This window comes from Scomber scombrus, chromosome 18 (genome assembly GCF_963691925.1).
Source record: "Scomber scombrus chromosome 18, fScoSco1.1, whole genome shotgun sequence".
Classification (NCBI taxonomy): Eukaryota; Metazoa; Chordata; class Actinopteri; order Scombriformes; family Scombridae; genus Scomber; species Scomber scombrus.
Genome location: NC_084987.1, coordinates 12112057 through 12139620, shown reverse-complemented (window position 1 = coordinate 12139620; position 27564 = coordinate 12112057). Strand labels below are relative to the sequence as shown.

The window sequence follows — 27564 nt, the reverse complement described above, 5'->3', positions numbered from 1 at the left end:
GTATGAAAATGTTGATGATTAAAAAGGGGGTTACATCTGAAGTCAGACCTTTACGGTTTTGCTCAGGAGGAGGGTTCTTTCCTCATTTTTTAATATTTAACATGTTACTGAATACATAAAATATCTTTATTTTATATTCCAAAATCTACATGAATAATGAATACATTTTCAAATGAGAGATAAATCTTGCTGTATAAGAAATGATCTTCCTTATAAATCATGTCAGTATCCATGAAAAATACCTGAGCTTTGGTGGGCTTAATGGGTACACTTACCCTAACAGTTGAAAACATTTGTTAGAAAATTTGAAAAGTAATCAAAAAGTAATCAAATGTAATAAGTGTAATGAAGTAATTGAAACAGTTACATTACTTCTTACATTTTAAATAAGGTTACCAGTAATCTGTAATCTATTATATTTCCAAAGTAACTTTCCCAACCCTAATTATAGTACACTCACCAGCCACTTCATTAGGTACACCTGTACAATCCAATGCAACAGCTCTGCCAGAAAATTCTACATTTAGAAAGCTTATACATTCAAAGTTTATGTTGACATTGTCAGAAAGGTGATAATTCTACTTTATATTTATTATTGAGGTAGTAGTGGGTGATGGTGCTGTCACTGGAGTGCATTATATTGAAAGTGTTTCTAATATTATGCCCCCCCCCCCCCCCCCCCCCCCCCCCCACTCTTGCATATTAATGCAGTGGACAAAATATTAGGAACACCATATTTGGGAATCATGCGAAAGTATTGAAACAATTTGGGGGAGGGTCTCTATCTCACGGTGGACAGTAGTAAAGAAGAAAGAGTTGATGACTAATGAGTCTCACCTGTGTCAGAGGGTGTGGAGGATCACGCTCATTGATTGCCTGAACTGCTTTTATCCGTGGCTGTGTCACTGATGCACTGAAGTGAGCAACTTCTAGTGTTGTAGACAGTGAAATCAGCCAAGCAGGGCACCTGTTTCTCCAGTGTTAGGAAGGAGGCAGCTCACATCCTTTATTTAGAGAGGGACCGGAGACTAGTAAGTGCTTTACTGCATGAGGTTGTTATCGTTGTGACTCCACACTAGTGATGTTACGGTCAAAACCGACACTGCGGTCAAGCAAGCCGTTTTCTCTGAGGAAACTCCGGTCAAGAGAGCCGCCCCTTGGATTTTGATGCGCGTTTTTTCGTGTTGTTACGGTACAGGTGTGCTTGGAGCAGGAAAAAACGTCGCTGTTCAGCACTCCCAGATCTTTACTTCTAATAATATTACTAATTAGTAGTAAAAACAATTATTTTGGAATAATAAATATATAAAGAGTGCAATAATAAGTTTAGCAGTAAATTATTAATTGTAAGACTGCTTGCACAAATACTATCAACTGCTTCTTGTCTTCCATAAGTAGTTCATGAAACTTATGGTGAATTCAGTACTAAAACTACATGCACAAATATTAACTATTTTTATAGTGTACTTTTTGAGTAATCCAGTGCCAGTCCCTTCCAGACATCAAAAATCCCCCTGTTTGTATAAATTTGATGTCGGATAAAAGTAAAGCAACACTTTTTGCTCCTTTTTTTGGCCATTATTGTATCATGCATCACCTTTTCTATACCGCAGTATCTTTGAACACTTTAATTTTGCAGCCTCAGTTCTGTCCTCACTTTGCCTCTCTTCCTCAAGAGGAACACTAGTGAAAGTGATTCAGTTCTCCTCCTCAGGCAGAGGAGGACCACAACATCACACTGGAGAGGATGTTTACAACCAAATCTGACAGCTCCTCCACCTCACTGAACATCTACTGTCAACTGCTCATTGATCACATGGCCCCAGTCGTGTATCTGGAGGGTGTTGAGGTCTCAGAGTCTCAAGATGAACAGTTTGCAGGACAAGTTCAGTGTGATGAAGATGCCCTCAGAGGAGGATGAATCAGATTTCGTGTGTCCCAACTCAGGACTGATGACTCAAACTACAAAAACAAGCCACCCACTGGCCTCGGTGCACGTTACAAACGCCCCGGGGGCCTGTCTAGGGGAAGAAAAAGGAGAACGCAAACCAAACAATCCAAAAAGCTACAAGTGCTGGAGTTGAAGTCCAGTTGTCCTTAACAGAGCCCTACCTCCCCAGAGAAGATTGATGAAACCAAGGGGCAACATGTGCAGCAGTGTACCCAAACTTTTAAAAATTGGCTAAAAGGTATACACATGCCAGTAACATCATTGTTATATATGAACCGGTCTTCTCCAAAGCTGGAGAGGTAGTGAGCAAGGAGAGGAGCAAACTGAAGCCTATCAGATGACAGCAGAAAGTTCACATATATTTTTCCTGTTTAATTACATCTTTTCCTCAATCCTTACATATAAAAGCAATGTCTTGTCGCCAGACTGAGGTGAGGTCAGTCTAAAACCCTTTTCATGTATACATATATGAATTATCTTTAAAATAGATCTTAGTAATTTGACACCCTGCCGTGAGCCCATTAAGAGGCAATGCTGGTGGCTATGGGGGCCCTCTGCCTCCCACTATTGGTAGAAATGGTTCTGACCTGTCTCTAGTTTGAAGTGTTCCTTATTGATTGATGTGCATTTTGATACTGTGTGCCATTAGTGTGCTGTGTACTGATGACTGTGTATTTTGTAGCCTACTGTTTGCAGTGTTTCCTCCAGCGTGTGTGCAGAGTTTGTCCTAGTTCACTTGTCATCTGTGTCTATAGGTATTGACTTCTGTGGGAGTGTTTTGTTTTGGGGTATCTGGTTGTAGTTTCAATGAATTTGTGTCTTCAATAAAGGCTATATTTGGACCATATACCTGCCTGTGTGGTAAATATTGTCTTGTCTCTGACACTGGACCAGACCAGGTTAACAAAGGTGGTAGCAGCCTTAACATCTTTAAAAACGTAAGTTTATTACAACATATATTACAATATAGTGTAATGTGATACAAACACCACTACAAAACACTGTAAATGTGAATCTTAACCTCTCACAAAAAAAACTATTACATTGTATTGTATAATCTTGCAAGTTTACTTACAGGTGATACTGTCACTATAATGTCCTACTCTGTAAACATCAAGCAATAAATTCTCGTGAAAAATATTTATGATATTCGGCACTCTGCTGTATGGCGTTTACAAAAACTGCAAGTTAGTTTCATTAAAAGAGCAGAGCATAAAAGTCCTAGTCCACTACTTAAAGAACCCACAAGTTGTTAAAACCTCAGTAAATGTTATTAAAAGAGCACAGATGTCCACCGTCCAGCACCTGTTAATCGTCAGAGGCGGGAAACAGGAAGGGAAAAACATTTCATAGTCCTAAAGACCTTGAACACAACTTATTACTACTACTTCCCTCTGGTGGGCACTACAGAACACTGTACATTAAAACAGCAAGACACAGTTCACAGTTTATCACACCCAAGAATGGTTAATTTAACCATACGGGATCTCAGAACCATTCCTTTACTTAAAAATCATGTGTGCATTGATATGTACACACTGTTAATGTTATTCTAAGCATACTGTATATGCTGTAAATTCATCAACACATGCACACAAACAGCCTCTGTATTAACTACAGCAGACAAGAGAATATAATATTCATCCCAGCATGCCATGCACTATCACCCTACTTAAAGCAACCTTATACTGCTAGACAATACATTATAATTGTTGTTCATTGTTGTCTATTTTCATATCTCATTTTGTCTTAAATTTAGATTTCTTCCTGTATATTTGCATGCAGTAAACCATACCCATATGAAGATTATATATTTCAGCTTTTGTTAAAGCTGTTTTAGTGAGTGTCGATTCAACATTATTCTTTCTTTGAAGCGTCACAAACTGTGTGTTATACTGAGTATTTCTAATATTTTGTTCAAGGTAGATTACATAATCTTAACCTCCATGATATAAAGATTTATAGCAGGGCTGATTTTTGTTTTAGCTAAGTGTACCTAATAAACTGGCAAATAAATATGCAAAAAGATTTTACTCCTGCCTATTTAATCTAATGTGTGACTATAGAATACCATCAATATAAAAATTATACCAACAACTAAACATAGTTGACATTCTACTTCAGACACAATGAAGTGGTCATTATGTAATTACTGATCCCTACCCACTGTATTTCTATGGAAGCCCATTTCTGCCAATGTGATGGGGGGAAAAAAATAAGTCATTATAATGAGGAACTTTCTCAAAATAATGACTTAGTATTTCAAAATATTGACTTAGTATCTAAAAATAATGAGAACATTTCTCAAAATAATGACTTAGTATCTCAAAATAATGACTTAGTATCTCAAAATAATGAGATATTATCTAAAAATATTGGACTTATTAGTACCTCATTATTTTGAGTTACTATGTAATTTTTTTGAGAAATGTTCTCATTAGTTTAAGAAAGTTTCTCATCATTTTGACCTTCAGGAACTTTTTTTCCATCACACTGGCAGAAATGGGTTTCGATATTACAGAAAAGGGTCTTGGGCGCAAAAGTATGAAAAGCAAGGCAGGAGTTAAAGCGCATGCGCATTCATTAAGACAAAAAATCGAATCTAGGGTTTATAGATTATTCACATCGCAAATTAATTTATTTAGACAGGCAAAGAAGAGCGGTTTCGTTGGCCGGAGCTGAGTAACTGGTTAAAATTGTTGTTTTAAATAGATATCTGTCAACTTGTGAGTGTCAACTGTGGTTGAGGCGAACCCGGAAGTGTTGTAAGTGGTTCATCTCGCTGTGGTAATGAAGACACTCTGCTCCACTGCCTCTTCCAGAAGTTTCCTCGCCTGGTTTGCAGCTCGGCGGCCACGGACGGGACGCTCCAGTGTGGACACGTCGTTTAATGTTGTGTCGTTTGATTTGAGTAACATTTCCTCTTTTTCCCCCCTCCTTTGTCTCAGCCTGGAGCAGAAAGTTGTCAAGTAAAGGAGGCTAACCTTGTGCTGTTAGCTGAACCAGCTAGTGTCCGCAGCTGTGACATCTGCAGCGGACCCGACACGCAGCGGGACATGCTGGATGTGTTATTGGTTTTAAACAGAAACTGAAGAGTCTCTGCCGACAATGTTTTTATGAAGTGAAAGGAGGAAGTGACCGGTCATTGTAATGGGTAAAGATTACTATAAAGTGCTGGGAATAGCCAAAGGTGCCTCCGAAGATGAGATTAAAAAGGCGTACAGAAAACAGGCCCTGCGCTACCACCCGGACAAAAACAAGTCCGCTGGGGCAGAAGATAAATTCAAGGAGATCGCTGAAGCCTATGATGTCCTCAGTGATGCCAAGAAAAAGGACATTTATGACCGATATGGAGAAGAAGGTAACGTTATCTATAGGCTGATCCTCTCCACCTGCAACTTGTACGCATGTTTAGTTTGTGCCGTTATCTGTCACACAGCTTGTTATCTACAGCAAACATACATTGTGCACTTGTTAAATCTTGTTGACACACTGATGCACATTTCTGGCATCTGTCTGTACCAGGGACCACACAATGAAGAGGTGTGTGTGTGTGTGTGTGTGTGTGTGTGTGTGTGTGTGTGTGTGTGTGTGTGTGTGTGTGTGTGTGTGTGTGTGTGTGTGTGTGTGTGTGTGTGTGTGTGTGTGTGTGTGTGTGTGTGTGTGTGTGTACAATAGCTGGAGAAGCTGCTGGAAACGACGAGTCCTTGCCTGTCCTGTCAGCCTGTCACTGCACTGATCATTCTGGCTAATCCTGTTTAAAATGAACAAATGTGTGATTTTTTTTAGGGCAGATATCACACAGAGACACAGATCTGAACCTTATGTGTTAAAATTTAATTTCTCTGCAGCATGGTCATTTTGTGAATTCAGTATTTTAGGGAGATTGAAACTCCACTGGAATATTTTAACATAAGTGTGTTCATTTGAACTTGAGGAAACTAACAGTGCTTTTGGAAATGCAGTACATTAAAGTAGAGATTAAATGGGGAAGAAAGCCTCTTTAGCCATTTTACATACCTTCCCTGGTCATATTGTGTACCTAGTTGATAGTATATGGCAAAAAAGGACCAAAAAAAATCAGTTTCTTTGCATATATCAAAATCCAACCCTGTTTTCTTCCTGTAAAACACAATATGAGGTGTGCTAGTAGGCTTGAACCCACTAGGCTTGAATTTCAACCAGAACTATCATGACATCCACCCATCAATCAATTTTCCAAATGTTTGCAGCACAGAGCTAAGATTCATTATGGCATACCCATTTTTTATCAAATCAAATTCCTCAAATTCCTCCCACCGTTATGTCCCGCCTGTCTGTTCTGTTTCACTGGGAAATGTGTCACGATATGGAAGTTAGATACTCTGGAAATGCAGTGTCATCTGGGCTTTACTGACAAATGACCAATTCTGTCTAAAACCTTCAAAATATTCAATTTACTATCATGCAAAACCAAGAAAAGCAGTTAATTCTCCCATTTGAGAACCCAGAACTGTCAAATGTTGCGTTTTTGCTTGAAAAATTACTTGAAGGATTAACTGATTATCAAAATAATTGGCGATTCATTTTCTTGTAAGCGACTAATTGCTGCAGCTCTGATGCAGTTATAAAAAATGACTCAGGGAAAGTTGAAGATGATTATATTATGGGTTATGCAAAGAAAACTGATATTGACTATTAAAAGTTTTATAAAATCTTGTATCAGTTCAGCTATAATCAAGATTATAATCAGTCCAATTGCAGTTGCTTAAATATCTGATTAACCAGCTGTGAGTGCAGTTTTATTGGTGTGTTTTTAACTCCGACCAACATTGATATTTGAGATTTTTTATACGGGGAAATCTTTGACGTGTACAAATCTTAATGCTCTCAAACATATCTTTGACATTTTCCGAGCTGCATTTTCTCAATATGCTGACAAACACTGCTACAATATGTGATGATCTGTAATTGTTCGAGGCCTTTGCTAACCTATATCATTCAGGCTTTATTTCCTACAGAGATCTGATGTTTGTCCATGTCTGCTTCCTCTTTAGGATTAAAGGGTTCAGCAGGTGGTGGAGGTGGAGGACACAGCGGTCAAAGCTACAACTACACCTTCCATGGAGACCCTCATGCAATGTTCGCAGAGTTCTTTGGTGGCCGCAGCCCGTTTGATCACTTCTTCTCCTCACAGAATGGAGAGGACAGTATGGACATCAATGACCCCTTTGGCATGCCATTTGGCATGGGAGGGATGGGCGGCATGGGTGGGTTTCATAGGTCCTTTAAATCCCACCCTGGAGGCCCTCACAGGGCCCACGAGAGAAAGAAAGACCCGCCTGTGATGCACGAGCTGAAGGTGAGCCTGGAGGAGGTTTTCTCCGGCTGCACCAAAAAGATGAAGATTTCTCGCAAAAGACTGAATCCAGACGGCTGCACCATGCGCAGTGAAGACAAGATCTTAACAGTGGACATCAAACGTGGCTGGAAAGAGGGGACGAAAATCACCTTCCCCAAGGAAGGAGATGAAACTCCCACCAACATTCCTGCAGATGTGGTGTTTGTGGTCAAAGACAAACCACACCCGTTGTTCAGAAGAGAGGGCTCAGATATAATTTATCCAGCAAAAATATCACTCAGAGATGTAAGTGAAGACTAATAATTAATTTTATTGTCAATTAATCTGCCTATTATTTTGTTGATCAAGCACTTTGTCTATCAAATGCCATAAAATAGTAAAACATACACTTGTTTTGTCATACCTGCAGCCTAGAGCCCACAAATATTCAGTTTATTATCAAGTATGACAAAAACAGTATCAAATTGTCATGTTTGAGAAGCCGGAAACAGCAAATGTTTAGTGTACTTGTCTTAAAAAATGACCTAAAACAATTACTCCATTACCAGAATAATTGCGAATTTATCTTTTGATGCAGAAAAGAATGACAGAAGTGATAACTTTTCCAATTACGTTTTGACTGAAGCCTCTATATTAATTAACAGATTATATAATTATTAAAACTTGACCAAGCATCAGTGGTTTTATCTGTATAATTATCTTACTCTCCGTCTCTCTCTGTCTCTCTTCAGGCGTTGTGTGGATGCACAGTCAGCGCCCCCACACTGGATGGCCGGACCATCACTGTGACCTCCAGAGACGTTGTCAAGCCTGGAATGAAAAAGCGCATTTCTGGAGAAGGGCTGCCGCTGTCCAAGTTCCCCGAGAAGAGGGGAGACATGATCTTGGACTTCTCTGTGAAATTCCCGGAAAAACTTGGCCAAAACACCCGCGACGCACTCAGGCAGATTCTTCCACCATGACTTGAAAGGACTAAAGTTTGCTAAAATCTTAACATATCTGCATTTCCAGTGGCTCTCTCCTGTGCACCGTTATATTTTAGCCCGGACGATTGAGGCTCAGGGCAGATTTGCTTCCAGCTGAGTGTAATTTAACTGTCTGAGCAACAAATCCATATTCTTAAACAGTATCAAGTCAGTTTAATGGAGTGTCTTAAGACAACAGAACAGCTGATTTTAACGCTTCTTGTCTGCATTCAGCTGAGGTTCAGTAACAGTATTCAGTAACAGACTGCCGTTTGTCAGTTTAAAGGAGGAGAAGTAAATAGAAGAAACATCTATCTCTCTATCTGTCAATCTCTCTACCACTCACTCTATATAGCTCTATATCTATATATATATATATATATATATATATATATATATATATATATATATATATCTATATCTACCTAGTGAAAAAGAAATGACACCGCATGAAAAGCTATGGACATTTTTTAATCTTAATTTTTAACACATTAAGTTTAATATTGAGAGACGTAGTTAATGTTACTTAATAAATAAAACAATTTATAATAATAAATAAGACAACTTTTAAAAATGATCAGTAAATGTAATTAATAGAAATGCAATTTTCTTGCGAGGAAAAAGTGAGGACACCCCCACATTTATTACTACTTAAAACACCTAAAATTAGAATTGAATGTGCCACATCAGGTGCAAATCATCAGAACATCGTTACGCCGGTAACACACCGAAGAGTGTCACTCTTCGGTGTGTTCCCATCGTTAAAGAGGATTTTGGAGGAGCCTTCCTTATTTAAAACTCAGATGTTTGTAGTTTGGTTTGCTGGTGATTGTTGAAGTGAGTAGTATCCCTATTGTGAGATGAAAAGAGCTCTCTGAGGCTTTTAGAAAGAAGGTTGTAGATGCATCTGGAAGGGATTTTAAAAGATCTTCAAACAATTAAAAATCAGCAATTCCACTGTCCGGATATTTGCAAGTAGAGAACATTTAAAACATCTGCCAACATGGCCAGGTCAGGCTGTCCTAGCAGGTTCAGCCCAAAAGCAGAACACATTTTAGGATCGTCTCCAGCAATCTTAAAATGTCATCACGGCATTTACAGGTAGCTCTTACCACAGCTGATGTCAAAGTACATGTATCAACTATCAGAAAGAGGAGGAGGAACCCTTGCTGTCCAAAAAAACACCCTAACCTTAAACATTAAGGCAAGACTAAATTTCTGGAACAACGTGCTTTGGACAGATTAATCAAAATTAGAATTATTTAGGCACCGTAATAAAAGACATGTTTGGCACAAATCTAAGTCCGCACCTCATACCAGCTGTGTGAAGCATGGGGGTAGAATTGTCATAATTTGGTGCTGCTTTGCTGCAGCAGTGTCTGTCCAGATCAACATCACAGAATCCATTATGAATGTTTTATTGTGTCAGATGTTGTTTGAGGAAAATGTGAGACTATCTGTCCGAATGTGGATCATGCAACATGACAGTGACACAAAACATTACAGTAAATCCACCGAGGAGAAAGAAATGGAGAGTCCTGGAAAGGCCAAGTCAAAGCCCGGATCTTAATCCTATTGAGATGCTGCGTGTAATTTGAAACGGGCTGTGTGCAAGAAACGCCTCAAACATCACACAGCTGAAGGAAAACATTTCTCCCAGTCGATGTCAGAGACTAGTGGACTGTTATAGGAAACGTCTAATTGAGGTTATTTTAGCCAGAGGGGGCAATACAAGCTATTAGGGCACAGTGTGTCCTAACTTTTTCCTCAATAGGGAAGGTCACATTTAATTGCTTTTGGTTCAGTTACACCACTTTATCTATAGATAGTGTTTGAAAGTAGGTTTATGTCCGTATATTTCATGGGGTGTCCTAATTTTTTCACTACTGTATATACAGTATATATAAATCACACAAGGTGTCATGTAGTAGCCATTGGTTTGGCTGCAAGAAGGAGATGATCAGATCATAGAAACCAGACTTTTTTTTTTTTTAAGCAAAGCTCACTGATTTGTCCCACTTAAAAAAATGTAAAATAGGAAGTGAGGATTTGGTTTCACAGCAGTTTTTGGAGTGCTTCAAGGCAACACACAGCCAGCTAATTAACAATACCTCAGGTGCAGTGATGCATGCTTGAAAGTAGCTAAAACTTCATTACTCTGCAGGGTTTTGGTTACTGTTGCGTAGATTGAAATAACTGCACAGATCCTGAGAGGTGAGAACATTTTAAATAGGCGTGCACCGAGCTGATCCACGGTAGCAGATCGGTATCGGCCAGATGTGACCAATGAGCATTAATTTTCCTCGTCATTGTCATAATGAAATTGTGTGTTTCTGCTGTCAGTTACACTCATACAGTCACTGGAAAATACATTTAAAATAAGCCTATAAATAATGGTGGCGTGTGGACGTGTCCAGTTATAAATAAGTAGCGATGTGACCTTACAGTCATATAATGACTAATTCCAGCGAGTGACGTAGCATCATACGGTCTTTAAATTTAGGAAAGAGAGCACTACTATCAGTATCAGTAGTCTGTGTCAGCAGATATTTGAGTTTAAGTATTAAGTCAAGAGAAAATGATCCGATTGGTGCGTCCCTCGTGTTAAAGATGGCACATACTGCATAAATGTTTACTTTCACAGTATCCTGTTTATCCAGGAGTACACACCCTATTGCTCGTGTAAAATGTCTGTGGGGAGACTTTTTGTGCCAAATAATAGTCCTTGTGTAATTATAATGTGTGTGTCTGAAAGTGTGTTGAGAGCATGTGTGTATTTTGTCATGTGTGACTAACAAACTACCAAAACTTATTTACTTCATTCAGACCCTCTGAGTAAACACAGCGTGTGTATTTGTGTGTGTGTGTGTGTGTGTGTGTGTGTGTGTGTGTGTGTGTGTGTGTGTTACATTTCAGTTCCTCCTCTGTTAACTGTCTGTTTTATTTCATCTGAAGCCAGTGAGTGTATTTTTTTAACCTGACATGTTATGAGTTTGGTGTATCAGTCAGGTGAAATATTGTTGTTTTGATCTTAAAGTTTCACTCCTGACTGTCTTTAAAGGCCTGTAGGATATATTTTTATTTCATTATTTTGTCCTCCATCATGTCTTCTATTAGAGCTTTTAACAGCACTTGCTTCAACAAAATCTGGCAAAATGTGAAGTGTGTTTTCACAGTTCAGTACTAAGCTACAACTATTCAAAAGCCTTTGCACTTTTGACTGTAGTGATGAAGGACGTTAGTTACTCAGTTTGTTTGCACATTCAGATTTTTTTGTGTTACCGTGACTGTCGTAAAACATTTCATGGCGGTCATTACTTGCCTCCACATCCTGCTCCTGGTGGAGTTTTAAGTTTGTATTTGACACAAACATGTGGTTTAACATGAACGTAGAGATGTGTAATCTCTGTTAATGTTTAACTATTTTTTGTTTGTTTTTAAACAAAAGATTTGCTTTTTTTTTGTTTTCCTTTTTATGGAAAAATGTGTAAGCATTATTATTTTGTTTGACTTCCTGTTTATGTTGTTTTGAAATTCTTCAGGTTGGGATTCAGGACATTTTTGATTTTTAACAACAAAAGCTTTTATGACTTGATAATGGGATGATAACTTTTAATAGATATTTCCTATGCTGTGATGATTTGGATTTCCACATTAAAGAGACTAGCAAACAATACCGGGGGAATGTCTCATCACTTACGGTCTATGCATTTTAATTATTGATGACATTTTGGCAGTAATTTCTCTCTGTCTGCACTATGAAGAAGCTTTCACTGTATTAATACACTGTATTTACAACACTCATCATGCAGTACATTTTCTGTCTTTGTGGATCTGTGGAGAATTAACACCATATTAAAATTATTTTCAAAGCACTAAAACAAAGGCCACAATGTCATTAAAATGTAAAGTAGTTTTTCCTTTGAGAGTGCAAAGTGTGCGTAGCAAATTTCACGGTACTTTTCCTGTTAGTCAACAATGTCTTATGTACAAATTTTGCAGCAAAGGAGCTCATGCAGAATGGAAATTGACAGAAATAATAAGAAGCTATTTTGATTCGAGGTAAAAGTGCCCCCCAAAATTATTGTTATTATAATTATTGTTATAGCTTTCTGTTGTGAGAATTTGCTGCACTTTTCTCTATGTTTTTCAAGCAAGCAATTTGAAAACCTCAATTTGGGCTGTGAGATATACTTTTGGACATTTCTCACTTTTTTTTGGATTTTTCATAGACCAAACAATTAATTGTGAAACCATAGGACAAACTAAAGTGTCTCCTAGATAAGCACTATATCTCTATACACAAGATTGTGATGTTTCTTGTGACATGGACAATCATCAAACATGAATCCTGTGGGGAGCGTCACTGGACAGCAAAGAGAAATATGGCAGTTTTCTTACTTTTTGAGGAACATGGACCAATGGAAAAGTTGACTTCGGTGACGTATGAATTGACCACCAAATAATATCCTACAAAATTATTGCTAAATATCCATTAGGGAATATGAAAATCCATACATTTCATGGCAAACCATGTAGTAGTTGTCCAGAAATATTGCTCTAGAAGTCCTGGGTGGTTAAAGAAGATTGAATAAAACCTCAATATTTTAGTAAGCATTATTATTATTATTAACACATTTTTGAATTGACTTTTACACTTTAGATTGACAGTCTGTATGTGTGTGTGTGTGTGTGTGTCTGTAAATCTGTATTTTATGCAACATAGTCCTGTAGAAGTATTTGAGCCATTTGTAAATAACTCATAAATTAATTGAAATATGAACTTCACCTCATTCTCTCTCACACACAGGCTACATTTGTATGTATGTTTTATATAATCATTTGTATACACTGCCCTCTGGCGGTCACTGTACATAACAACTTCATCTTGAAAGCTGTGTGAGGAACTGTTGCAGTTCCTCACTAGGGCCACTAGAGGGCAGAACAATCTGAAATTTCTCAGTAGATAGTAAACAGAGGAGAGCAACTTGATTAACAAACCTTACACAGTTTTTCTCCTTGATGTAGAGATTAACTCTCAGTGTTGTGCACTTTATCCACTGATAACCTTACAGAAGCTTTAATTTGCAAATCGCATTTGTATGAGCGTGAAGTTAACATTAATGTATCATCATGACATTTCTTGCCATCTAGTGGTCACATGGAGTGGTGGTATGTAAACGGAGATGAACAAAAATATGTATGATGTCTGATTTGGACTTCAAGGTAGTATTTATTGCATGGCTGTTCATTGTAAAGCATTACATGATGTAGATGTGAGGTGAATATTACAGATATGATTAAAGTTGCCGGCCACTCAAAAATACATTTATTTCTTGTTCCTACAGTTATATGTTTGAGCTCCACTGTGCAGAATGATGTATGTGCAGAGTTTGACACTGGAGGGATCTTTTCATATTTACCTGCTGAAAGTTTCTCTGTTCTCATTGAAAAGCTGATTTTAAAGGGTGGCTCTACGAGCAGGATTTGTGACATCACAACTAGTTTGGAAGTCAATTCTGGTCCAATATTCAACTTACACACTATTTTTGATGTGGAAACTTCTGCAGTGCACAAACACTAAAAATTGACTTTACAGTGCATTTTACTGCCTTGCTCCATGTTACATATCTCACCTATTAGTCGGAGACTAACCTGATCGTAGCCTGAGACCCTAGAGCAGAGGTCTTTTAGTTGTTCCTGAGACAGCTGAAAACTACAGGTGACAGAGCTTTCTCAGTCAGAGCCTCAAAACTCTGGAGCGAGCCGCCTGAGGAAATCAGATCAGCGGTTTCAGTGACTTCATTTAAATCTCTTCTTTAAACATACTTTTATGAGTTTAGATAAGTGCTCTATAAATAAAGATTATAATTATTATTATTTTTACAGTGAAGTAGGAGACATCTTGTGTCCAGCAGGTACACTTTTAAGGATTTAAGCATGATAATAATAATAATAATAATAATAATTTGATCAAAGCATATCAGACACATGTGTTAATACATGTCTGGAGAGGATCTTTAACATTAGTAAACATGTTGTATTGACACCGCTAAAAAATACAAATATTGAGAATAAATATCTCTATTATACCCACTGAAGAATGCAGAGACTGTAACTGTGATCACAAGAGAACAATTAACATAATTTCTGTTTACTTCAGTTTGATCACTGAAGTAAACAGACTGAAGTAAACAGACTCACTGTTATCAGACTCCTATATTAGGAGTATTAGTGTGTACTGGTTCCCCAACTAAAAGCACTATTAATACAATTATTCTCAATACTGATGTTCCTGTTGTTATTTGTAATAATCACACTAATAGTGAGTTGCACATTCATATTAACAATACTGATATTAAATTAGAATAACATAGACTTACTCCTGTTCCTTCGCTGATCTACCTATATTTCTTACTGTTGAATAGACTTTCTTGTTAAAGCTGTATAGAAATTGACCCCGTATTTCACTCCTCCATTGATTTACTCCAACTATTATCTTGACCTCTGAATTACTTAATGGGACTTGTAAATCTTTGGTGTCTCTATGTAAAACATATTTTGCTCATCTGTCCACCTCCTCATTTCGTAAATCCAACTTCTTCTTTTTTTCTTTTTTCCACATAAGACAAAGGAAGAACATTATAACAAGGGATTTGGGGTGAATTCTTTCCTTGTAATGACATCAAGATTAAAATAGTGCCTCATTATTTCTGTCAATTTACATTCTGCATGAGCTGCACCACATGTTCAGGCCAGATTTGTGCTGTTGTAGACTAGCAGGAAGACTACCATTGAATTTCAATGACACTATGGCCTTTGTTTTAGTGCCTGAAAAGAATTTACAATATGATGTTAATTATGCCCTCATAAATCTGCCCTTAGTGGAACAATTGTTCTTTTTTTGGGAGGTTTTTAAGTTAGGCAATACATAAGATTGATTTTTAAGAAGATGCAACATACTATGTACATTTCTTATTGTTTATAAGTTGGATAGAATCAAAATGTAATCATGCAAAGGTCAAATGATGGGTTATGGAAGGTCTATTGAACTTTCTGATTTTTTTGTTCAATTCATATCGTAACCCTCCCAACCTTGACATGGTTACACTATTAGGATTTAATCTCTGGTCCACACTCCGAAGCAGAGGTGGCGGTAATGCGCCTAATTCTCTGATTGCCAACTTTTATCAAAAACCAAAAGAAGATGAATTAAAAAGAATGAGGAAAGGAACTTGGATTTCCGAGGGCACCTGAATGCGTCACAGTTCCACCCCTGCTGGGCAGGCAGAAAGCTAATCTACAGCCACATACCGACACACAGATACTCTGCTAGCTATACAAGCTGCCAACACCATCTGTCAGGAGCGAAGGAGGAAAACAAATCTGACTTTTATTTTTTTTTTTTTAGCGTCGTTAGCAGGCTAAGCTAAAAGGAAGAGCTAACTACAGCTGTCTGAACTCTTGCTCCGGTGAGAATGACTGGCCTGCCATATTTACTCCTTTCTGTTCACGTTTAGCGAGCTAATAACGAACCCCAGGAATAAAAACCCTACAACTCACCCCCAACAAGAAATTAACTGTCACTTATTGAGCTTTCTGCTGTTATGAGCTAAATGCTAAGTTGCTAGTCAGTGTTTGTGCTGCTACAAGTGACATATGTCTGAAATGGGTCTCAGAGCTAGCAGCTAACATTAGCTCTGTCTTGGCTGTCAAAGCCTCTTGCTTTAGGTGTCAAGGAACAACTATGTTGGCAATTTTTTAAAATGTTAGGATCATTAGATACTATTTTGTAGAATATGTAATGGTACATAATTTTTAAACTGCTGCTATAACTGAAATGTCACTGCTTTGGCTAATGTGTGAGGGTTAAATAGTTCCTGTCTTTGTTTTCCAGTTGAAGACCCCCCACCCCACCACAGGCTGCTGGACTTCACAGATCCAGCTATGTGAGTTGCTCTGATGTGTGATTTTGTAAATCCATACAGTGCCCGGTTGAGACAGCTTTTAAGCTGGTCTGGAGGACCTCTCTCTTACTGTGACACATCCAGCACACCTGCAGCTGATTTGGCTGGCAAAGGTGTATGCTGACCTGGATTGTAGCTTAACTTCAGAGCAGCCGCCCTCCCCCTCCACTCCCTCAGCTCCCCATCTAGGACAACTATGCCTCTGGGTTTGGGAAGACGGAAGAAGGCGTCCCCGTTAGTTGAGAACGAGGAAGCAGAGCCTATCCGCGCAGGTCTCAATGTGCCGGGTATGGACGGTCTAGATGGAGGCGTTGTCGGGCTGGGAGAAGGTGCCACCTCTGAAGGTCTGCCTCCTCCGCCCAGCAGCATGAGACCTCGCCTCATCTTCCACACCCAGCTCGCTCATGGCAGCCCCACAGGCCGCATCGAGGGCTTCAGTAACGTGCGTGAGCTCTATGCCAAGATTGGTGAAGCTTTTGGGATCCCGCCGGCTGAGGTGAACTGTTCTGTAGATTGTGATAAGTGTGAGTTCACAAACAGAAAAAAACATCATATTAAATCTTTCTTTTTTGTGTATCTCCACAGGTTATGTTTTGCACACTGAACACACACAAAGTGGACATGGATAAACTATTGGGAGGTCAGATTGGGCTAGAGGACTTTATTTTTGCCCACATTAAAGGCCAACGAAAGGAAATCGAGGTGTACAAAGGGGAGGATGCATTAGGGTTGACGATTACTGATAATGGAGCTGGCTATGCCTTCATCAAGGTGAGTGTTGTTAAAATAGCCAAGAAAATTGATTTCCTTTAACACAGAGATCCACAGGGAAAGACAAGACCCTGGACTTAAAATAAAGGGGTAATTGCTTCTCAGAACATGAAAAGTGAGAGAGTGATGAACTAGATAGTTTTCGGTTACTCAATTTGAGTTTTGCTGTTTTTTTTTTTTTTCAGAGAATCCGAGAGGGGAGCGTCATTCACCAGATCCAGGTCATCAACGTGGGAGATATGATCGAATCCATCAACGGCCACCGCCTGATTGGCTGTCGACACTACGAGGTAGCTAAGATGCTGAAGGAGCTGCCAAAAGGGAAGGAGTTCACCATCAAGCTGGTGGAGCCTCTCAAAGCCTTCGGTAGGTGTGCAAGGAGGAAACATGTCATCATGAAGTAAGCTGTTGGGTTTTAGGTGGTTCAGCACCACAATCCTGGAGGTTGCAGTGTGGCACTCCCTGTGGAGAATCACAATCACTCAGCGCTCACTGACACGCTAGAGTACATAAACAAGACCATGAAAGCAGCATTTAAATTTAAATTTCATAGTGATTCAATTGCTATATTACATTTTCTTTACACCTTATTTGGACTCTCATTGCAGCTCCCAGATTTATAGTTGACCTAAAATCTTATGTAGGTCCCATTTAAGGCCACTTTCTTTGCTGTAATGTTAGGAAGTGCAACGGGACGTGAAATCATACATACCACACTAATTGTATTTACTGACTCACAGCTCAAGCACTGAGAATCAGGAATGTGCAGTGATAGCAGAATGTGACAGAGTTTATCGAAAGAGGGCACGATGTTCAGCGCTGTCACAGCTGGAGACTGATTTATAGGACCGTACTGAATGTTAAAGGGTTCTCTTGTTCTTCTGCTGTGTGCAGATATGATCGGCCAGCGGTCTGGAGGTTCCAGGTCAGCGTCAGGGGTTCAGCTGGGGACCGGCAGGGGAACTCTGCGGCTGCGCTCGAAAGGTCCTGCTACTGTGGAGGAACTGGTGAGAGTGCTTACAAGACAGTGGAATAAAATCAGTCTGTAAAGTTTAGAAAATGAGTGAGATTTTTCTTTTTTTCTATCTTTTTATTTCCAGCCTTCTGCATTTGAGGAAAAGGCCATTGAGAAGGTGGATGACCTACTTGAGAGCTATATGGGGATCAGAGACAGCGAGCTGGGTAAGTGTGTGTGTGTGTTGGCTGTACTTGTATCATAATCACTGTCTGTCACTTGTTTAGGTTCACTAAATTCTCTCTCTGTCTCTTCAGCGGCTACTATGGTGGAGCTGGGAAAGGATAAAAAGAACCCTGATGAGTTTGCTGAGGCTTTAGATGAAACCCTGGGAGACTTTGCCTTCCCAGATGAATTTGTTTTTGACGTCTGGGGAGCCATCGGCGATGCTAAGGTCGGGCGGGTGTAACCACAGAAACTAATGGAGCAGAACCACCTATTTGTGTGTATGTGTGTCACCCACAACATTCAGCACTACTAGGAAACACTACCGTCATGAGTTTGTTCTTATTTTAGTGTATACTCCAACTATTTTTAATTTAGTTTTGGGAGACTCTGCCTCAGCAAAGAGGGTATTTCCAGTCAATGGGAGAAGAAGGTGACTGTGATGACTTCCCAAGTGCTTTTATTTGTCTTCCGGCGTTTTCCAGACTCTAGAAGCACGCTGACGAGCATTCCCTTTGATCGCATCACATGAACCTGCATGTCATTATTGTAGAAACTGACAAGTTCATCACAAATCTCTAAAAATGGGAGAAATGAAAGTAGGCATAAAAATGTGATTTTTCTTTTCTTTTTTTGTTTCCACATTGCACTGTGTTGCACTGCGCTGTTAAATCAACAACAAAAGTGAACAGAGATTGCACTGTACCGAGGTGAGCAGCACAGGTATTGCACAGTACAAGGCCTCAGCTTTAGCCTCCCTGACATACAGTGAACCACTCCATGTTACTGTTACAGATTTGTTTTAGAAGCATGTGCTGTTATATTTTTATCTACAAAATGAATCTGCTGGTTTTTTGTCCTTTTTTTTGTAAATGATAAAAATTGGGATTGCAAAAGGGTCATAGTAAAGTGTAGCTTGCTGACTAAGGTCAGTGGTGTTTGTTCACTGTTAAAATACTCCATGCTGTATTGAAGTTAACTGTGCACACAGCAGCACATTCCAGTTTTACTTTCATACATTAAGACAGTGTTAAAGAAAATCAGTGTTAATTTACCTTTTATTGGTCATTATATGAGAGTGAGAAGCTGACTGGTTTCCAGGTTTGTGGATTGTGTTGACTTTTTATTTTTTATAGCTAGTGTTTTTATATAAAGTGATGTGATGTCTACTTAAAAAATGGTTTGTGTAACAGATGAAGAATGATTTTGTGTTGCAACTACTTTATTGTTTTGACGCGTTACAGAGAGTGTTAAAGAAGAGAAAAAGTCCTGAGATGGAGGAGTTATGTAAAAACAAACATTGATCAGATAGGAACAAAATGCCTTTTATTTCTTCTTATTTCATGCATTTTATACATTTTTATTAGAAGTATGCATTCTGGTGCATGGTGCTTTAAAAATGAAGTATACTGTCAGTGGAGCAGAATGATACCAAACTACTTCCATCATGTGTGTCACAGACACTGTGACTTGTGTTGTTCATAGAGAGGAAAAAAACAGGCAATGTTGAATTTCCAAGATGCACCAACTACCCAGCGTAGGTAAACATGTCTTAAAGAAACTCTAGGTGTTAACCTTTTCAGTATATCCAAATGTATGAAGCTATTTTGTAGTAAGTTTTTGTTTCATTCTTCAGAGTTAATGTATATCTAAAAGGATTATGTAATGAAACTGACGCTAGAACACTGTAACACTGAGAAGAACACATTATTTTGATGGCTTTGTATCACACTGTTGTCATTGTCCAATTATAATGCAATAATAACATTGACATGGCAGTTTTTCCTCTGTTTGGTCTTTCTTAAACGCAACACAATGTTCTGTTTGAAGCTGGGGGTACATTCACACATTATACTGGTTTATTTAGATGTAAAATATTAGATAAGCGCTTTCTGCTTTTGAAACAGGCGCTGTGATCTCCTGGAACGTCCTCCATTGTTCACAGAAATCACCCTGAGGGTGTGTTGTGTGTTTGTGTTTCCTCTCACTCCTGTGTCCTCCTGAAATATATATGACAATTAACCAGACAGTGAATTCCTTTGAGTATCAGCAGGGCATCAGGGATAATGATATACTGTACCTGGGTAAATTGATACTGCCAATTGGACTCAATGGGGTCACCTGTGGGACTCATGTAAATAAAGGAAGGTGGCAAACTGAGGAGATCTAAAGTTCAACACAAAGTAGCTTTAGTTTACCTTCTAACATTACCAGTATCTCATTGCCATACCCCCTACTCCTACATTTGGTGGCCTCTCTAATGAAAAATAAACCAAAAACTGTCAGAGCACTTTGAGCAACATTCTGGCTTTTTCCAAAGAAGCAAAGCATGATGTTCATTCAGCTGGAGTCTTCCTTGTTTCTCAGAACCCTGTCGTGGGTGGCAGATGAGGGGCGGTGACATGTCCTTTATTTACTAGCAGTGAAGAAAACCTGTTATTCAAGTCCCTGTTGATCTATAACCCTGGTTGCTCTTAAACTGTGTCCAGATTACTGAGTGGACTCATGCTGTAGTCTTCACAGAGAGGAGCACAGTCAAGACATCTTTTTTTTTTCTAACAGAGTGCACTCTCTACAGCAAAAGCCATAAAAGCAGCCCCCCACCGGCAGGAACCAACCATGGCGCTGCGCCCACGTGCTTCCTCTCAGCCTTTGAAACTTTCCATCTTCCAGAGCCCCAAACTGGCTTCAGTCCTTCGACCCCGGGCGGCTTCCTCGCGCTCAGGCTCCATGCTGGAAGAGGAATTGTCTTGTTCTGTCTGCTGTGAAATTTTCAAGGACCCTGTGGTGCTCAAGTGCAGCCACAGCTTCTGCCGGGCCTGTCTGCAGCAGTTCTGGAACAAGAAGAAGGCCAGGCGTGAGTGCCCCATCTGCAGGAGGAAGTGCTCTCTGACGGAGCCCACGGTCAGCCTGGCCCTGAAGAACGTGGCTGACACTTTCTTGAGGGAGCAGGAGCGAAAGACGGCCGCAGCTGGGTCTGGTGGGACAGGGGAGCAAGATGGGGTGGTGGAGGTGAACTGTGTCACACATGGTGAAGTACTGAAGCTCTTCTGTCTGGATGATTTTGAAATCCTCTGCTGTGTGTGTCACACCTCCAAGAAGCACCAAGGCCACCGAGTGTGTCCCCTGGAAGAAGGAGCTCAGGATCTCAAGGTGATGTGTGGAACTGAAATGATAGTCAATTAGTCGATTGATAAGATATTAGCCACCAACCATTTTGATCGATTCATTGTTTTAAGAGTTTTTGCATATAAATGAAAAAATCTCTGGTCCTGGGACAAAACAAGACATTGTAGGTTTAATCTTGGGTTTTGAGAAACAGTGATCTACATCTTTCACCATTTTCTGACATTTCAAACATCAAGCAACTAATCAAGGAATCACGAAACAAATCAGCATATTAATAGATGATGCAAGTGGTAGACCTAGTAATATTCTCTGTCTATCTTGTGGTTTTAAACACTGTTTCTGAAATCAACTGAACAGTTTTAAGCATTGTAAAAATGTCACTCCAAAAAATGGATAGTCCTTATGTCCCAGCATCATTCTCAATAGTTGTGCAAAATAAAAATGAACTCAATATCCTAATAATATACAATTGTCTGGCACCTGACCGACTCTTAGAATGCATGTTCTCTGACATTGTGACTTTTTCACTCCCCTCACCCCTCAGGAAGAGTTGAAGAAAGAGTTGATTCCTTTGAAGAAGAACCTGCGCTGCCTGTATGAAGCCAAGCAGAAGTGTGATGACACAACGGTGCACATGAAGGTATCAATAAACACAAAGATCCACGAAAAACTAGAGGACCTGCATGGCTGCTGACATGTGACTGAAGTTGCACCATGCACTGTTAGTGTGTAAACATGTCAACCAAGGTGTCACAGACACCTAGTGTGCTTTAAGGGTCTCAGATTAGGTGATTATACATTTTGGATAAAGCTGTTGGAGAAAACAGACAGTGTGTCACTTTCAGATCATTTTAGGAAGCGTTTTTGCAAAGTTAAAACTACAGAATTCCTATAATACAATATGTTTTGAAAGATACTAGACAGATATAATAAAAAACTTTAAAAGGCACAATTAATCCACAGTAGATCATAGTGACACATTTAGAGATACAGTATACAGTAAATAAAGGAAACAAAATAGCTCTATAATAGGGTATTATGACTACATTTTATTTCTCTCAGTAATAATCAGTAAAAGTCATTATCCACTACTAAAAAATGGCAATCCATCAAATGACGAGATGTGAATAAAGAGTTATTTCAGACTACAACTGACTCAGTCATGTCATTGTATGTATAGTGTATGTCCATGTTGACCCGTGTTTCCACGTGTGCTAGAACCAGACTCAGACCACTGAGCAGCAGATCAAAGAGGAGTTCCAGCAGCTGCGTGAGTTCCTGCAGAGGGAGGAGATGGCTCGACTGGCCGCCCTGCAGCAGGAGGATGAGGAGAAGAAAGAGAAGATGAAGAAGAAGTCCGACAGCATCACCAGAGATATCCTCACCTTTTCCCACGCCGTCATTGCCATTGAGAACGAGATTTCCTCCGGTGACGCTGCCTTCCTTCAGGTGAGTGGGCGTTAATATTCATCTTTTTGAATTCATTTGACATGAATTCAACACTGTTTGTAACACTGTTGTTTCATTTCAGAATTACAGCAACACAAAGAAAAGGTGAGACATTTCTAAACTTCTGTAGTATGTTTATAGATTTGGCTTACTAGTTATTCAATGTTGTTGAACTATGTGTGGGATTTTCTCTTCACAGAGCACAGATATCTCCGAAGGATCAAGAAAAAGTAGCAGATGCTCTTATTAATGTGGCCAAGCATGTCAGTTCCCTCAAGTACCATGTGTGGGAGAAGATTGCGGAGCTGGTTCACTACAGTAAGCATTCGCCTGACTCTGTGTGTGTGAAGTTTACGTGGTTACATGTTAATTATAATTTCGCAACCCAATTCAGTATAGTTATTGTGGAGTACTCAATCAATAGTTTGACCCTGTGGAAGAACAGTGTGTGATCGATAAATGCTGGCATTGTTTTCATTCATGTGTCAATAAAGGCTTTTTGTGCCTTGAATGTTAGGAGAAAATCTCTATAACCATCATCTGATTTTTTCTCTTCTTCATTAAGCACCCATCACCCTGGACCCCAACACTGCCTACTCCTGCATGTCCCTCTCCAAAGGCCTGACAAGTGTGAGTAACAGTGGATGCCTGAGGGAGCTCCCAGACAATCCCGAACGTTTCGGCCACTTTGTGTTCGTACTTGGCTCCGAGGGCTTCACTTCAGGCCGCCACGCCTGGGAGGTGGAGGTGGGTGACAAAGTGGACTGGATGCTCGGGGTTGTCAAGGGGTCCATCGACAGAAAAGGCCGTATATCTGGCTGTCCTGAGGGCGGCTTTTGGATGATCTCACACTACGAGGGCGAGTACTCAGCCATGACGAGGCCCAGCACCCCACTGCATCTGGAGGGGGAGCTGACCAGGGTCAGGGTGCATCTGGACTATGATGGCGGTGAGGTGAGCTTCTCTAACCCTATCAGCATGACTCCCATCTACACCTTCACCGACTTCTTCACTGACAAGATGTACCCCTTCTTCTGCCCGGGAGCCAACATCAACGGAAATAACCCCAAACCTCTTAAGATCTGCCCCGCCAAAGTGGCTGTGTGGAACAGTGCTACATGGTGATCAGAGAACAGTCACCAAACAACGAAATTAATTAATTGTAAATTCAAGACATTACCCATGTGTGATTTAACTAATTGAAGCTGATGATGTCAGTGCATGTTTGTGTGTAAAGTAAGCATGATGCAAGCCAAGTAATTAGGACAATCAAAGTTGTATTTGAATTGTAGTTTATGAAGCACAAAGTGGTTGATTAAAGCTACCAGGGGACAGGCTTGCCCTTGTAATCCAGGAAGGCTCCATTGTGCTGTTCAGTCAGGGATGCTATCACACGAAGCATCCCCTGCACACTCTCCGGAGCATCAATCTCCCCCTGGTGGACACAAAGATACAGTTAACATGAAGGTTCATATGGGACACACAGAAACACACCAGATGTAGCTTAATCTGCTACATTACCACTCGGATGTTCAGCCCTCATCTGGGCCACTTCCATATGTGATTTTTATCCAATTTGAACAAATGTTACCTCAATTTTAACATCATGTGACTTTTACATCACCTTGGCACTTTGGTGCATGAAGGACAGCAGCAATGATGGGGGTTCAGTGGAGCGACAGTGAAATCAAAGACCATAAAAGTATTTGAAATGAATGCAAACCATCATTAAAAAAATATGTCTATGCAGGATCACAGGAGAATAAATTTTTAACGATACGTGATAGAGATATATTTGTATACTTAAACACTGCTCACACATACTTCACAAAGCAGAATAAGCAAATTAGGAAGATTAATGTAACTGTTGCAATGGTTGTGCAATATCCTGCAGAACCTGATTTGAGTTTGTAAAGCTTAAAAACTTAAATTGATGGGTTTTTTTGTTAACAATGATTTATGGATGTGATTCTGTGAGATGTATTCATTTTATAAGCTGTTTCACAAAAGAAGCTTATCCATTTAACTTGCTAATCCTGCTCTGGTATTGTTATTGAATATTTGGATTACTTGATGGATGACTTGTTTAGACTGAGTGAACACTCTAACCTATAAAAAATCTGTTCTTGAGCAACAGAACATGAAATGAATACCAAAATCCTGCTATGTGAACGATGCCTACTTTATATCAAGATCTGCCACAGAGATGAGTTTTCTTCAGTGGTTTGTGTTGAATCTACAATAACTACTGCATTTGTTTCCTTGCTATTTCCAGAAACCATGCAACATACATACAGTGTGATGTTAATATTGTGAATGAATAAAGCAAACTATGATTCATAGACGACTCTGGTTTCTCCACATTGTTCTATTTGATCCTTTATGGGTGGACTTGTGAAAAGCTGCTGACTCACCGCGTCTCCACCCATGTCAGTGCGCACCCAGCCAGGGTGTAGCACTGAAAACAGGATCCCATCCTCTTTCAGCTCCTCTGCAGCACACGCAGTCAGCATGTTCAAAGATGTCTGAGGAGAGGGAGAAAAATAACTGTCATAGAGCAAAGAAGTTAATGTAAGATGAAGTCACAGTGTCAGTTGGTTGTCACTTGCCTTGCTGATGCGGTATGAGATGGCAGGGAAGAGGGCATATGTTTGTTTTACAAGGTCCAATGACCCCAGAACTGAGGAGATGCTGATGACAGCTGCTTTGTTGCAGGACATCCCCGGCTTCCCGTTGGCCTGCACTGCTGCACGAAGGTGAGGCAAGAACTCCTAATGATGACCACCAGGAGGAAGAGAGAGAAACATGTGATGATGAGGGTTGTCAGCAAGAGAAGACATAAACTTTAAATGTACAGTGGGATGACGCTACACTATTTCCTGGAGAAATGCAGTATTGTGAATAATGTGACACTTCCTCTGCCCATACTTTAATCATGTTCATCGGGCCCATGACGTTGGTGTTAAAGGTACTCTGCATGTCCTCGGGGGTGGTGTCCCGCAGAGTGCCTTTGGCCATCATCCCTGCGTTGTTAATCAGCAGGTTGAGACCCCCTGTCCCCACCATAGAACCCACCAGCTGGGCGGAATCTTTAATGCTACAAAGGTCGGTGGCGTCTGACAGAGAGGGAAAGAAAGCAGAGCATCAGTGGAAGTCAATAGCACACAGACAGATAAAATATCAGACAACTGGGCTATTCATAAACTCGAGGCCAGCGCGTGTTTGGACATGGAAGCATTATAGAGAGTTTAATAGAGAGCTTGTACCCAGGCGGATGACGGATATGATGCCGGGGTGCTTCTTTGCCAGTGCTTGCAAGGCCTGTAAATACACAGAAAAAATGGTTTCATTACTCAGAAGGAGCTTCCACTCCAGTTTAGTCAGTTACTTACACCTTTTGGCCAATGAGTCACAAATGCAGTACACACTCTCACCTCAGCCCTTGGTCCATGTGGGTCCCTGCAACAGGCAAACAGTTTTCTCACTGGACAGGGAGCCTCCACCATTTGTTTTACCATCTCCAGGCCCAGGCCTCTGTTGGCTCCGGTGATTAGCACGTTGACTGGTTGGGCGGCCATTTCCTCTGTTTCAGTATGCACAGTTGTGTCTGAGCTCTATCATTCAATCTCTGTTAAATGTTTAGTCTGCCTGGCCACACCCCTGCTCTCATATCATGTGTTTATTCCATATTTTGCCCCACCTCCAGTTGAGCAATTCACTCGGAGGTGTGTAGAGCTCACTCAGAAAGCTTTGCCACAAAATGAAGTGAAATGAATTTGGATGAGACAAAAAACATTCTCATGACTGCCGACAAAAGAAGAAAATACAATTATGGTGATAATATGTAAACATGCTAAGCTGATGGGAAGGTTTGTGATTCATGTTAGCTTGTCAAAAAACAGTGCACAGCAACATGAACAAGGCAAAGTACAGTGAGCTGACCAGTAGCCAAAACAAACTCTTCAAAACTGTGTACAGGAGGGTGATAACAGACATTGCACATTAAGTCATGTGTATGTCTAGGCTAACCTTTGTAACACATGTAGGAACGTAGTGTGTTCTTTGGTGAGCTTGGGGACAACACAGTATGAATTAAAGACGTTTAGTGTGAGTCACACACAGTGTTAATGCATCAAAGCTAAATCACCTCAGGAATGTAAGCTCAGTAAACCACAAAAAGACATACTGTGTCAGACAATTAAAGGACCAGTCTGTAAAATTCCAGGGGCCTTAGCGGTAGAAACGGAATATGATATTCATAAGTATGTTTTCATAAGTGTATAATCACCTGAAAATAAGAATTGTTGTGATTTTGTTATCTTAGAAAGAGCCTTTAATATCTACAGAGGGAACGGGTCCTTTTCTACAGAGCCCACCATGTTGCACCGTCATGTTTCAACAGTAACCCAGAAAAGACACACCAAACACTGGCTCTAGAGAGGACCTTCCAGTTTTCTTGAGTTTTGTAGCCCCTGTAGGTTCTCCTACATGCTTGGAAGAGGGAAGGAAGTGGAGGGGTATACATTTGGTTGAAATGATATACTGATGACTACTTTGATGCCACATTGAAGTTTTCTGAGGATATTGTGCTTGAGGCTGAACAAACTGACACCAAACCACTAATAAAGCACTGACGAACTGTATTGACTGACTTTAATATGTACATATATTCATCTGTTATAATGGCAGCTACAGCAGTGGTGATGGCAGGGATGCCAGTTAGCATTCCCACCACATGGCCACACCATTTCTGTGTGAAATGGCACAATCAGAATTTCTGACAAAAGATTTACAGAGGCTTGCAAATCCTT

General features: G+C 40.0%; 4 protein-coding genes across 4 annotated transcripts; 3 read left to right on the top strand and 1 right to left on the bottom strand.

The window, feature by feature from the left end:
* Positions 1 to 4791: 4791 nt before the first annotated feature.
* On the top strand, positions 4792 to 8607 carry dnajb1a (DnaJ heat shock protein family (Hsp40) member B1a). The gene is made up of 3 exons (XM_062439649.1): positions 4792 to 5312; positions 6988 to 7577; positions 8024 to 8607. Exons 1-3 carry the CDS (start codon positions 5102 to 5104, stop codon positions 8252 to 8254), a joined length of 1032 nt encoding a protein of 343 aa, XP_062295633.1. The 5' UTR covers positions 4792 to 5101; the 3' UTR covers positions 8255 to 8607.
* Positions 8608 to 15547: 6940 nt separating this feature from the next.
* gipc1 (GIPC PDZ domain containing family, member 1) lies at positions 15548 to 20006 on the top strand. Its single transcript, XM_062439651.1, has 7 exons — positions 15548 to 15729; positions 16155 to 16720; positions 16810 to 16995; positions 17181 to 17361; positions 17890 to 18002; positions 18096 to 18177; positions 18268 to 20006. The coding sequence occupies exons 2-7, from the start codon at positions 16421 to 16423 to the stop codon at positions 18417 to 18419; spliced, it is 1014 nt and encodes a 337-aa protein (XP_062295635.1). The 5' UTR covers positions 15548 to 15729; positions 16155 to 16420; the 3' UTR covers positions 18420 to 20006.
* Positions 20007 to 20794: 788 nt separating this feature from the next.
* On the top strand, positions 20795 to 23878 carry trim35-12 (tripartite motif containing 35-12). Its single transcript, XM_062439632.1, has 6 exons — positions 20795 to 21328; positions 21849 to 21944; positions 22523 to 22753; positions 22836 to 22858; positions 22953 to 23071; positions 23319 to 23878. The coding sequence occupies exons 1-6, from the start codon at positions 20795 to 20797 to the stop codon at positions 23876 to 23878; spliced, it is 1563 nt and encodes a 520-aa protein (XP_062295616.1).
* A 143-nt stretch (positions 23879 to 24021) lies between these two features.
* LOC134000290 (C-signal-like) lies at positions 24022 to 26395 on the bottom strand. The gene is made up of 6 exons (XM_062439655.1): positions 26188 to 26395; positions 26020 to 26074; positions 25682 to 25869; positions 25363 to 25524; positions 25168 to 25278; positions 24022 to 24188 (listed from the first exon to the last, which is right to left on the bottom strand). Exons 1-6 carry the CDS (start codon positions 26329 to 26331, stop codon positions 24075 to 24077), a joined length of 774 nt encoding a protein of 257 aa, XP_062295639.1. The 5' UTR covers positions 26332 to 26395; the 3' UTR covers positions 24022 to 24074.
* Between the last annotated feature and the right edge of the window lie 1169 nt (positions 26396 to 27564).